The sequence below is a fragment of the Zonotrichia albicollis genome, chromosome 1 (genome assembly GCF_047830755.1).
Source record: "Zonotrichia albicollis isolate bZonAlb1 chromosome 1, bZonAlb1.hap1, whole genome shotgun sequence".
Taxonomy (NCBI): Eukaryota; Metazoa; Chordata; class Aves; order Passeriformes; family Passerellidae; genus Zonotrichia; species Zonotrichia albicollis.
This window is the reverse complement of record NC_133819.1, coordinates 85,159,852-85,173,664: the sequence shown is the minus strand read 5'-3', so window position 1 is coordinate 85,173,664 and position 13,813 is coordinate 85,159,852. Positions and strand designations below refer to the sequence as shown.

The 13,813-nt window shown below is 39.8% G+C and overlaps 1 protein-coding gene across 2 annotated transcripts in view; it reads left to right on the top strand.

Moving 5' to 3' along the window:
* Positions 1 to 13,813, top strand: part of DDC (dopa decarboxylase) — a 71,634-nt gene that overhangs the window by 21,696 nt on the left and 36,125 nt on the right. For both annotated transcript variants that reach the window (XM_074546220.1, XM_005484242.4), the window contains exons 2-5: positions 120 to 357; positions 7,076 to 7,189; positions 7,864 to 7,983; positions 11,792 to 11,926. In XM_074546220.1, the coding sequence (XP_074402321.1) occupies positions 157 to 357; positions 7,076 to 7,189; positions 7,864 to 7,983; positions 11,792 to 11,926 (570 nt within the window). In that variant the 5' untranslated portion in view covers positions 120 to 156. The remainder of the gene's footprint in view (positions 1 to 119; positions 358 to 7,075; positions 7,190 to 7,863; positions 7,984 to 11,791; positions 11,927 to 13,813) is intronic.

Below are 13,813 nucleotides of genomic sequence, written 5' to 3'. Positions count from 1 at the left end.
TATTAACCTAATCTGCTCATATCATGATCATTTGAGTCTTCCTACAAATCATATGAATAACAGGTCTAAAACTAGTAAAATTCTCTTTCAAAAAGGGTTCTTTTTTCTCTTTCTTTTAGGTGTTTTTCCGAGAATAAGCCCTAAACTCCATTACCCATGGATGCTGCAGAGTTCCGCAAGAGAGGGAAGGAGATGGTGGACTATGTGGCGGATTACCTGGAGAAGATAGAGAAACGCCAGGTGTTCCCAGATGTGGAACCAGGATACCTACGGCCCCTCGTTGCAGACTGTGCACCCCAGGATCCCGAGAGCTTTGAGGATGTCTTTAAGGACATTGAGAAGATCATTATGCCAGGGGTAAGAGAAATGGAACTGTAGTGCAGCGTTCAATACTGCGTTTAGGTTTTCAAACACCTCAAAGAAAGTGGGGGTTTACCAACATAAATACCCACACTGATTAACTTTTAGAAGGCAGGAGTCAGCTTTACATGTTGAATATGATCTGACTAATGTTTTCCATTTTTCCTAGAAATAATCAAATAATTCTTTTGCTTCATGCATCGTTTACTTTTGAAAATAATTCCTTTTCCTCCCTTGAACTGGTTAAAGCAAAACTTCATAACTTTCAGTTTCATGTGATATTTTTACTACTTTCATAGCACAGTAAATATTTTACAAAATAGTATTTTTATTAGTCTGCTGTGCCTGAAGTGTTTCTTCAAGCTGATCTTTAAATGTTAAAATTCTCTTAGGAGACTTCTTTTATTAGAGTTGACTAGAAAGCTTTCTTCCCAATACTTGTTCTGTTGACTTACTCTCCTAAATGTCAACTACTTCTCGTAGCTTCTAAGGCAGACCACCACTGCCTAAATATTAGTCCTTGAATAGATCAGTATTGGACAGACAATGCAGAACTGTTGGCAAATCATCTGGCATTTGTTCAGGCCTGAAATTTTCTTGTTTTTCCACTCATGGTGCACCTTTTTTATTTTAAATATGTACTTGTCTCCTTAGGCCTCTAAGTAACTTGAAGAGAACTGAATTATTAGTAAAAGTTAATGAGGAATCTCTCCTTTGGATCTCCTCAATAAACACTTTGGGTTTCTTCTCTAGATGCAGCTAGGTGATATGATTGTGATGGGACTGGACACCACAATCAAATTGACTTTAGTCAGTGTACTATGATGCCAATTCTTTTCCACTGACCAATGTAAATATTTGATATTCAGTATGATTTTATCTTGTTTTCCTTGGAGACAGTCAGCTGTACTTTAACAGGCAAAAGTTCCACTGAAGTCAATTGAAACCTTTGCACTCTTTTCAAAGATTTGAGGATGAAGTCTTAAATCCAAGGGGATTAAATCAATGCAGATTAGATAAGAGAATTATGTCCAACACGTGCAAATATTTTAATTGATGCTCATAGATATAATTACCTTTTCTTTTTCATTGGAGGAAAATAGTAATGTCTGTGAAGTGGAAAAGAAAATACTTTGAACACCTGAGAACTTTCATTAAAATAATAATGCATTAAAAAATAAGAGATGAATCACTCGAGAGTAGAAAGTGAGACATTGAATTCCAATTATGTCATCAACATGTCATGTTCTCTCTTAACTAAATTGACTTCTCTTGATATTTACGTGCCCTGCAAACAAATTTACTTTTACACAGTGATACATTCTGAAGAAAAAGTGTTCTATCCTAAATTTTTCCACTGGTGTGAAATGTTAGTGACACAAAGAGCACAATATAAATCCCAGTTCTTATAGTAATTCTGATTCTACCCATGTTGCTTATACTTAATTCCAAAGACTTACATGGGCACAGAACCATGAGGTCCTGTACAGTAGAGATTGGCTGGTATCTCAGGATCATTTAGTCCATACCCTCTGCTCAAAGCCGAGTGAGCTAGAGCAGGTTGTTCAGGACTATGTCCTGCTGGTCACTGAATATCTCCAAGGATGAACTTTGCTGTCCTGTTCCAAAGTTGGATCACCCTCACAGTAAAAAGGCTTTTTGTTATGTTTAATTGGAATTTTCTCTATTTCAGTTCATGCACATTCCTTGTTGTCTTGTCACTGGGTACGTCTGAGAAGAATCAGGCTTCATCTTTTCTACACCTTCCTGTGAGGTGTTTATACACATGAACAAGGTACCCCCTGAGCTTCCTGCAGGCTGAACAACCCCAGCTTTTTCAGACACTTGTCACATCACAGACACAGCAATTAATCATCTCCATGGTCTTTCCCTGGAATCACTCCAGCAGGTCTTCGTTCCTTGTACTGGAAAACCCAGAACTGGATGGGTGTGGCCCAGGTGTGGCCTTTCCAGTGCTGCATAGAAGGGAAAGATGGGCTCTTTTCATCTTCTGGCAGCAGTTTTGATACCCTGGCCCACAGAATGCTCTTGGGTCACAGTGCTTGCTGCCAGGGGGCATTGCTGGCTCATGATCAGCTTGGCTACCAGGTCCATTTCTTCTGAGCTGCTTCCTAGCCGATTGATCCTTGCTCTCTATGGGGCAGGGGGTTATTTCTCACCAGGTACAGGCGTTTTCATTTCTTTAGTCAACTTCATGGGATTCCTGTTGGCCCATTCTGCAGGCAGTTAAAGTCCCTTTGAATTGCAGCATGACCACACAGTGTATCAAACACTCCTCCCAGTTTTATGTCATCTGCAACATTGCTGAGGGTGCACTCTATCCCATATCAAGGTATTTAATGAATTACTAGCCTTTGCCTTTCATTCTTCATGTGACCTATCCTTGAACACTACAGGGATGGAGCACTCACAACCTGCCTGGGCAGATGTTTCAGTGCCTTACCACCCTCACAATAAAGAACTTTTTTTTTCAAATGTGTAATCTAAACCTACTCTCAATTTAAAGTCATTCCCTCGTGTCCTATCACTACATGCCTTTGCAAAATTTCTCTCTCCATCTTTCTTGCAGGCTCCCTTTGGGTACTGGAAGACCACAGTTAGATCACCCAAAGCCTTCTCTTTTCCAGGCTGAGCAATCCTAATTCTCTCAGCCTATTCTCACAGGAGAGGTGCTCCATTCCTCTGATCATCTTGATATCCCTCCTCTGGACTCGTTCCAATAGGTCAATGTCCTCCTTTGTACTGGGGATCCTAGAGCGGGACACAGCAGTCCAGGTGGGGTCTCACCAGAATGCAGGAGAGGGGCAGAATCCCCTCCTTTCCCCTGCTGCCCACACTGCTTTGAATGCAGCCCAGGGCACTGCCTTCACCACTTCTTTCCTGTTGGTAAATGTGCAGTCCCACACCCTGTCCCACATTTTTGTCAGCTCCTCCACAGTTTCCTGTGTTAGGTAATTATCAATGCACTCCAGAACCCTCCTGACTGTGTCCTGCTGTGTTGTCTGTCCAGCAGATATGAGAACTATGACCTGTGAACATGAGGTTTCTTCCAGCTGTCTGAATGCTGCACTCATGTGCTTCTTCTGATCAGGTGGTCTGTAGCAGATGCACACCCCCAAATATTGCCCATTTTGATATCTTCACCAGTCCTGACTCACAAGTTCTTGACTGGCTCATCATCCATTCTCAGGCAGAGACCAGTGCATTCCTGCTGTTCTCTTCCATAAAGGACCACCCTCTGCCTCGCCTTCCTGATCTGACCTTCCTGAAGGGCCTGTCCTCATCTGCTGCAGCACTTCAGTCATGCAAGCAATCCCACAGCATCTCTGTGATCCCAGTGAAATCATAGCCCTGTACCTGCACTCAGCCTTCTCTCTCCTTCTGTTTGTTCCCCATGTGTTGTCCACAGCTTATAGGTGCTTCAGCGAGGCACCCATTTGTCTTGATTCCCCAGAAAAGATGTGAGAGCTCCTCTGTCTTGCCCCTGCCCTTGTCTGCCCTCTCAGCATTTCCTAATTTATGTAGATACACTGAAGCTCAGTCTGCTTTAGCCTTAGCTTCTTTCTGAGTTCTCTCATGTCCCTTTGCTTGCCAGCTTGGTCCGTCTTCCTCCCTTGGTTGTGGGTTTCCGCTCCTTCCCTCATCATTCCTAGTTTACAGCTCTCCTTACCAGGTTATCCAGCCAGTCTGCAAAGATATTTTTGCCCTAATTGTTCAGGTTGTATTTTCCCTTTTCCCTTATTCTTCTTCCCGTGTTTTTCCTGACAAGAATAACATTTAAAAGTACACCTAGTGTTTTTCATCTATAGCATTTACCCACTGTTTGACCAGGGAATGTCTCATATCCCTTTTATAAATGAAGAACTTCAGAAAGGGCTTTTTCAGAAAGAATAAGTAATATGACATATCATAAACCCTTGTTTTGTCTGTAAGCTGTTGATGGCCAAGAAGTGATTCTTGTTTCATTCATGTTGACATCTCTACTGTGTTAGTTGTGTTCAGATATTTGCTACTTATTGTATAACTAAAAATGTGAAAATGGTGTTCCTTCAGAAGGGCAGGGATCAATTAATTGTGTGAAGTGATAATGATGCAGTATCTATTGCTGTCTTCACCCTGTAGGAGAAAAGAATTTGTGAGTAGTGAAATTTCTTTATGGGGACTTACTGTGAAATGTAAGGTAGACCTTCAAAGGGCAGTCCACCCAATGATAATGACAATAATGGCCCTAGATTCCTGATTCTAACACAGAGACAGAGGGAATAACTGCAGAACTCTGATCTCCACAGCAGGCAGACTGTAGGAAAGGATCTGCATGTAAAAATATCAGTCACCTTTCACTCTCAGATTTGCTTTGCTGTCCTTCTTTTTTAGAACCGAAAATGATCAAGTGTAGTTGTAACTGCAAATAGTGGTACTCAAGATGCTAATTTTCCTCACATTGGATCCATTAATCTCTAAACTTTCAGCTGAAGTACCTATCCTCAGCTGAAGTACCTATCCTCAGAATGTGGTAAAGGAAGACTATTGCTTAGACCGAGCAAGCCAGAGAAAGACATCCTTAGAAGAAATCTTGGAAATAGAATGTATCTGAGAAGCACTAGAGTGATAATTAGAGTGAACCCAAGACATTTGTATATCATTATTTATCAGCAGAGGGAAAAAAAAAAAAAAAAAACAGGCATCAATTATGTCAGGCTCTTTGCAATATCTGACTGAGTGTATCTGTTCCAACATGGTGAAAAAAAAGAATTTTACAGCTGCTTCAAGAGAAGGGGGAAGGGGAGGCAGGAGGAAGAAGCACAGCTGCACTTGCCCCAGGGCTTTTAGCTTTTTTGCTTTGTGTGAGTGGTGCAACTGGAATCTGCTGTGTTTCATCAAGCAAATGGCTCCCAGCAAACAGTCAGTTTAACTTGATTAACCTAAGATGAATGTCACAAGTCTTACAGATCACAGAGGATTAGAGCTGGGGAGATGAACAGTGGCAGCCCTGGCTCATTACGGACATCAGTGAAAGTCTGTGCATGTGGATCCTATCAGGGACCACTGCTTCTTTAATATTTTATTGTGTTCCTCTGGAGAACCACATCCCATCTGGGGTGTTTTTCTGATTTGTGAAGGAAGACAATTGCCACAAGATCTCTAAAACTTTGTTACAGCAAAGAAGGATATCCCGACCAAATGTGAGATACAGCTGAAGAGGTTCACAGCGGCTTGTCTTTGGATAACTGATTTGACAGGTTTCAACCTAGTGACCATTAATAATGAAATCTTGAACACAGCAGGTACAGGGCTAGTTTAGACAGTGGAAAATTGTAATGGATAGAAGATGCTTTCATGTGAAAGAGATAGGCACATTTGAAATTGGTACACTGCAGCAGGGAAAGTGATACCTGATTCATTCTGTCAAGAGTTAAGGCAGTTTCCGCTTGGCATGGACCACATCCCTTAAAGAAGGGCTGGTTGTTGGCCTGAGGAAGGTTAGAAGATGAAAGAAACAGACTATTTGCAGCATGCAGTACTGTGTGGTGCAGCAATCCCTGAGTTAGCTCTAGAACCAAAAACCTTATCACAGACTGGGAGAGAGGAGTGTAAGAGCTAAAATTCATCAGAGAATGAATGTGGAACAAAACAGCAGAGAAACACTGAACTCAGGCAAGAGAGAATGTATAGTTGTGCTATCCTCCAGCTATAACAGAAGAATTCCAATATTAAAAAGGAAGCAAAATGATGTAAGAAAAGGCTAGCCTTCAATAACTCTGCAGCCGCTAGACTTCCACTCACAAAAAAAATCTTACATAGATCTGCTGAATTCTTGCTTACAGCTGTGGAAGACTTTTTTCAAAAACTTGCCTTTTTGAATATAAAAGCTGGTTTTGCCAAACATATCACATTATTTCCACTGAACAGTGCTGTGTGGCTGTGCATTTCCTGCTTTCAAATTTTATTAGATTAGAGTTGTGGAGCACTATCAAGTATCTCTCAGATCCTTAAAATTTCTTGGATGTTACATAAGAGAATTCTAAATATTGCTTTGGCAGGACAATTGACTGCCATTTATGCAGTTGCCATGTTGTTCTCTCATATTAGTTCATACAGAGTGGAGTTGTATGTAAGTCACAACTTGTTAAAGGGAGATGAGAGTTTCATTTTCTACAGAAGTTACTGTATACTGGGATGGGTTGTTTCATTTTGTGGTGAGGAGCTGTTTGGTCAAATTCACTGCCTGAGAATTAACAAACAACATGAGAGTGTGGACAAGAGAGTTCTGTGGACTTCTGCTGCACTGAAGACACTCTTCCTATGCCTGTTGTGTGACAGAGATGGAAAACCAAAATACCAGAGAGCCCCTGATGGTAGAGACTCAAGAGCAGTGAGCCTGAGCTTGCACAGAAGCTCAGGCTGCCATGACCCACACAATTCTTGTCTTCTAGGAAGAAAAATGGAGAACTCTCATTTTGGAGCTGTTGGGGGGGTTGGGGGTAAGAACTTACTTATTTTTATTTTGAGTAAAAGATGGAGAAAATATCATGAAAAAAACAAGATAAGTTTTCCTAAAAAAATGGGATCCTCTGTTACAGCCAGCTAGTCAAGAACTGTTGGCTTGTCACAACCTCTAGCCTTTTTTGATTTTGTGACAATTTTTTCCTGCTTGCTGTATTAGTTAAAAATAATTATTTTCCACTTAATACAGGTGACTCACTGGCACAGTCCATACTTTTTTGCGTACTTCCCTTCAGCCTCTTCCTTCCCAGCTCTTCTTGCAGATATGTTGTGTGGTGGAATAGGATGCGTGGGCTTCTCTTGGGTGAGTTTACTCTGTTGGGTGGTAATGGTGCTTCACCTTGCCAGAATTTTGAGTGTTTCAGTAACATTCTACAATGAAATAATTGATTATTAGCAGTGAAGTCACAGGAGTATTTTTGTAGGTAAATTTCCTTGATTAATTAAGGGTTTTCACCCAGACAGCCTGAATGATTCCAGGAATAAAAGGCTATTTCCTCATACAAGTTTTGCTCTTGAAAAATCACCAACATTTAGAATTAGTGATAGCAATGCAAACATACTGGTAATCCAGTAATAAGTATGACTGTAGTTTAGCAGCCATTGTTGTTATTTCTCTTTTCATCTGGATGATGGAAAATTTTCTTAAAACCCCCACATTCATATGACATATACTCTTCTCAAAACAGGCTGATATTTGATGTTGGAAAAAAATATGCAAGATGCAAATTCTAGCTTTGATATTTGATAGTCATGGTTCTATGTAAGGCCTATTTTGACATTTTTTAGTAAGTGTTAGAAACTATATGCACAAAATGGTCTTCAGGTCCCTAACTTGTCTGGTGACATTAGTCATCTAGTCTCTATAGCAAAAAAAAAAAACAGAGAGAAAGAGAGAGAATTATTCTTGCTCAGGTAGATCTGATTTCTCTTCATGGTCTAGTGAGATTATTCCCTCTGCTCTGTTTTTCAACACAGGCTGCAAGTCCAGCTTGCACAGAACTGGAGACTGTCATGCTGGATTGGCTAGGGAAGATGGTTAATTTGCCTAAGGAGTTTTTAGCTGAGAAGGATGGCCAAGGTGGAGGAGTCATTCAGGTAAGAGGGGAAATGAAACAAATACAGATTGAGTTCTTGAAATCATGATTTTGTAAAATCTTTATACTAGGACACTAATGAAGGAAATATAATTTTTTTTGCTGCCACATGAGTTCCTTTCAAATTTCAGAAGGATTGATGGTCTGTGAGAATGTCTATAGGTGGGCACGATCATTCAGGAAAGTAATGCTAATGTTTCTAGAGCAGATGATTTCTAAAACACTTCTAAAGTGAAGAATTGTTAATAGTTCAATTTAAAATTTAGGCTTAAAATTCAAATCAGAATTGTGTAGGATGGAGACTTCAATTTGTTACTCAGTGAACTGAGCTCATATTTATCAAAAATATCCAGCAATGTTTCATAGCTGAGGTTAGAAGTCTACCTTTTCTATGTGCAATTGTTTATTTCAGTCAGTTTCCACAGAACATTGGAGATAAACTCTGATAAACAGAAACAGCAGAATGTAGTAAAAAGTATATCAGTTTTTGCCAAAGAGGTTCAAATTTCTTTAAGTTTTTCTTATACAACAAAAGGAAAAAAAATTAATATTATATTTTAATTATTCTATATAAAAATAATATATATATAAGTTTTTCTTATATAAAAAAAGGAAATAGCAGACAATTATAATAAAATGAAGAGCTGTTTAAAATGTGTACCTAAGCAGTTCTATCAATAGATAATACAATTTTGAGACTACAGTGCATATCCAAACTAGAAAAAAGTCCCCCAACTTTGACATTGACAGTTGAATGAAGCTTACAATGTCTGAGCAGATAACCTGACCAATAATTATGGGCAATCTTGGTCCTAGATGGACTTGCACCTACACCAGTGTATTTCCAGTATAGTTCTTTACTCATCTGCTTGCTCTGTTAGTGTCTTTATCGTTACGATTGCTAGGGAGGGCTTTATTTTCAAGAAATCAAGCTTCCCTCATGCATGTAGCAGCATCTGTTTTGTACCAGTTAAAGCAAGCAATTATGCCTGATTGTTATCAGCAGGAAATATTGCCCCTCCAGGCTGACAGTGCTGGACTGCCCATAATTTTCATCAGAAAATGGTCATTTTCAGAATCGAAAGTGGGCTTTCTGTTCCAGCTTATGATGCAGTCATTTGGGCTGCAGATCTTCTTGTCTTGGTCTTGAAACAATAACGATCCAAGCAAAAGAGCATGAGGCAAAGACAACGTGTGTGAAAGTGCCGTTCATTCTGTGCCTAAATGCCAAGTAATTATTGTGCTATTGGGCAAAACTGAGCCTGTGAAAATTGCCTCTTAATTACATTTGAAAGTCTATGTCAATATGAAGCACTTTGTTGTTCTGTGCAAGATGACACTTCAAAATGGCAAAAGATGAAAGAAAATTTCAGTTCAGAGCTCTGGTGGACATGAACATCAGCTCTTGCTGATATTTCCTCCGCCTCTTGAGCCTGCTTGCCATGGCAACCTTTGTTTGCCTGTGGTAAAAGCAAAGGTATCATCATCCTTCCCTTAATGCAGCATGCAGCATTGAAGAGGAGAAAAAACAGCTTTCAAAAATAAGCAAGAAAGCAACTTTCTTCCTGAAGTTTGTAACCTGCTGTTCATTCTAGATAAATTGCTGGAAAGTGTACCTGCTTTGAATTTTAAAGAGTTTTCTTGCTCTGCAAAGAAAAAGTATTTTAGGGGTGAGACAAAATTATCTTTGGCCTGGCAAAGAACACTGCTGATTTATCTTACTTGTCAGTTAGCCAAGTAGCTCAAGAACCAAGGCAGTTTTTTTCCTCAAAAATATTTAGCACAAGACTTTGGTGCCAAGTGTACAGAAGAGCATTGCAAACCAAGCTCTGTAAGCAGTGTAAAAAGGTTCAGTGTAAAAAAGGTGACGCAATATAAAAAAAGTGATGTATGGAAACTGAGGCAAGGGGGGAAAGCCTGTGTCTGTCATGAGATGTCAAATAAATGCCTTAACCTTTGTAATTTCTTACAGCCATTTTCTTTTACGTATTAATGCCCGTTTTTGTAATATGTGTATTCCATTCATATCCTGGAAACGCACTAACAGTGTAAATAGTTACTTTATTTCAGCTATTTTGACTTTTTGGACAGAAAAAGCAGGAAGCTTTCTCCATGTTCTGATATTGTGATGAGAGCTCTGTCTGGCTACAGACCATACACAGAATAACATTATTTAAGGAGATTGCCAAATTATGTTTGCTGTAATTAATAGACCAAATTTCCTTTGCCCCTTGCCTCCACATGGAAGTTCTACCTTACTTGGCCAAAAGGAGTAATTGTATCCTAATTCCATACTGTATCTGTAATAATTCCCTCAGTTACCATAATACTGCATGCAGCAGCAGCAGCAGGAGGTATTAAAAAATGCACAAAAAATGCAAACTACTGCACAAAACTCTGCAGCTTGTGTTTATGCCTTGGGGTCTACATTCCTTGAATCTCACACTACCAAAAAGGCAGATAAAATATATTAATCATTGGCAATACATTCAGTGAATGCTCTGGGACTGTCCTCTTCCCAGATTACTCAGTTGAATTTCAGCTGGATTGCATTCATGCACTGTTGAGATGTTGACATGAGTAGAAGGGAGCTTGGTCTCATATGAATAGCTCAGCCAACTTCAGTGTAGGAGAAAGTCTGAACTCACTGGGATCATTCTCATATATGAAATCTGTCAGATCAGGCTCATCTTTAAGGAAATAAAATTGCTTTCCAAATATTTAAACATTTGTTGTTATTAGTAAGTATACTCAAGTCTTCAATAGTAGTAGGAGAGAATTTTGGTACAGGAGAAGAAACATCACTCCAAAATTAGTTTGTTGAAACTGGGGTTATTTCTGAGACAAAGATACTAAAATAAGTGACTCTATTCAGAGCGCTGTTATGACTCACATGATATTTAATCAACTTTGAAACTACCTAAAAACTTCATCTTGCTTAGAGATTCCCCAATACATTGAAATTTATGAGTATGTATTTACAAACTGCTACTAATAGTTTAAAAGAGTAGTTTAGGGCATGTTTCAGGTGCATTTTTTAGATGAAAACTATAAAAAGAATTTCTGGGAAATTGTATTCTGTGAAATTTACTAAATAAATTAATAAATTGATACAAAAAAATTATTTTTGTTATCACAGAGTATCCAAGACATATTTTAAACTGATGTTTTGTGAGTCAAAGTGCAATTTAGAAATAGTATGTCACTGTTCCTTTCATCTTTGTTGGTGATGAAGAAAACATACATAACTAATACTTTGAAGTGCAATTAGCTATATTGAATCATAGCAGTTTTGGTTTTTCAGTGTTTTTTTTCTCTTTTGGTCACAATAATTTACTTGCCCAAGGTAATTCTAATATGAAAGGTGTATAATTACACATGTGTCTTGATAGAAGTGAGAGCTGGCATTCAGATTGTGATGGAACTTAGATGTGCAGAAATCCAGAGTAACAGAAATCAGCAGTTACTCTGACATTGTTATGAATTAAGAGCAGACTGGTGCCTGGTCTGATAGCTTTTTCACACACATTTAAGCCTTAGTGAGTCCAGCTTTGTAGCACTTGCTTACGAGGCTGTTGCCTAAATGGACCAAGCATAGAGATTTAAGAGAAAAGGCAGAGGCATTGGGAAGGAAAAGGCATTGGCATTGTTCCTCCCTAGCTGTCAGACATATTTTTAAAAAACATAAGATTGCACAGTTTCTCATCTGTATTTTCTGTTAACTACTTTACAGATTAACACAGAATGAATGCCGCTTTTCTCCTTCTGCAATGTTTTCATCTGCAATCTTCCCTCAATTTATCCCCCAGGGAAGTGCAAGCGAGGCCACCCTGATTGCACTGCTTGCTGCAAGGACAAAGATTATCAGACAGGTGCAGTCAGAGAAGCCTGAGCTGACAGAAGCAGAGATCATGGGCAGGCTGGTGGCTTATGCTTCTGATCAGGTGAGTACCTCTCATTAACTTGGAAACACAGTACTTAACAATTTCAGCCATCTGAATAGGCAGGTGAATTTAGCATAAACTCTTTGGATTGGTGAATCTTACTCTACATCCTAAGTGTGTTCCATGGGGGTCTGTATTGGGATCAGTGTTGTTTAACATCTTCATAAACGACATAGACAAAGGGATTGAGTGCACCCTCAGCAAATTTGGAGATGACACCGAGCTGAGTGATGCAGCTGCCACAGCTGAGGATGGGATGCCATCCAAATGGACCTGGACAAACTTGAAAATTGCTCCATGGGAATCTCATAAGGTTTAACAAGACCAAGTTCAAGGTGCAGCACCTGGATCAGCCCCCAGGCTGATCCAACACAGGCTGGGGGGGATGAACAGATGGAGAGCAGCCCTGTGAGAAGGACTGGGGAGTGCTGGTGGGTGAGGAGCTGGACATGAGCTGGCAAAGTGTGTTTGCAGCCCAGAAAGCCAAACATGTCCTGGGCTGCATCCAAAGCAGCGTGGGCAGCAGGGGAGGGAGGGGATTCTGCCCCTCTGCTCTGCTCTGCTCTGCTCTGCTCTGCTCTGGTGGGACCCCACCTGCAGGGCTGCAGCCAGCTCTGGGACCACAGCATAGGGAGGGACAGGGACCTGTTGGAGCAATTGCAGAGTATGGACACGGAGATGATCGGAGGAATGAAGCACCTCTTCTATGGGACAAGGCTGAGAGAATTAGGATTGCTCAGCCTGGAGAAGGGAAGGCTTTGGAGTGACATAATTAAGACTTAAAGCCTGTATGAAAGACATGGGGGGACTTGTTACAAGAGCATGTACAGAAAAGGGGAAATGATTTTAAACTGTGAGTAGGGTATTATATTAAAGAAATTCTTTACTGTGGGAGTGGTGAGGCACTGGAACAGGTTGTCCATAGAAGTTGTGGATGTCCTACCTCTGGAGGTGTTCAAGGCCAGGATTTATGGGATTTTGTGCAACCTGGTCTAGTAGAAAATGTCCCTGCCCATGACAGTGGGGCTTGCACAAGTTGATCTGTAAGGTTCCTTCTAACCCAGGCCATTCTATGATTCTGTGGTAAGTGAACTGGAATGTCATATGTGTTTTCATAATATAAAAGATAAATATCCAGATGTCAGTGTTAAACATATTTATAAAGAGCTTGTTTGAAGTAAATAAGGATAATTAAATAAGATATTAATTTCAGTCATGTTTAGTAAGTCTAGGGTACCTTTTGTTACATCCAGTCTTCTATGTCTATCTGTGTATCTCCTACAAAAACATGTGCAAGCAACCATGCTCTCCCTTTATGCATGCATGGGTACAGGTGCATGTATGCAGAAAAACCTAATGCATGAAAAAAATCAAATCAGTCACAGTACTTGCAGAAGCGAAAACATTTTTTTCTTTTAAAAAAGAAAACCTTTAAGATATCCATCTGCCAATCAAGCTAAGAAATCTTGTAAGGAAACAGAAAACATAATCCTTGATTTCTGACTGTGAGTGGTATTTAGCAGACTGAGTTACACTAAATTCTCAGCAGGCCATGACTATGAGAGGCTTTTAATGTTAATGAAAGCAAATTCTGCTAATGTGAGTTCTGCTGCTGCTATGTTTCTGACACTGTGATCCTGCTGAAGGGCCATGAAGTGTTGTTTCTCTTAATATGTGTGACATTTTCTCACCTACACGTCAATGAGACAGAAAAAAAACCCTCTCTTAGTACTTACTGTTTATATTAAAGTAATATCGGATGTGCAGAGTAAAATGGCCAGGTTTCAGCCTTACTTTGATTTACTACTAAGTGTACGTTAGAGAGCACTGTAGAAGTTGTTAACACCTCACTTGCTCTTTGCTGGTGGGAAGAGGGATTACACTTGT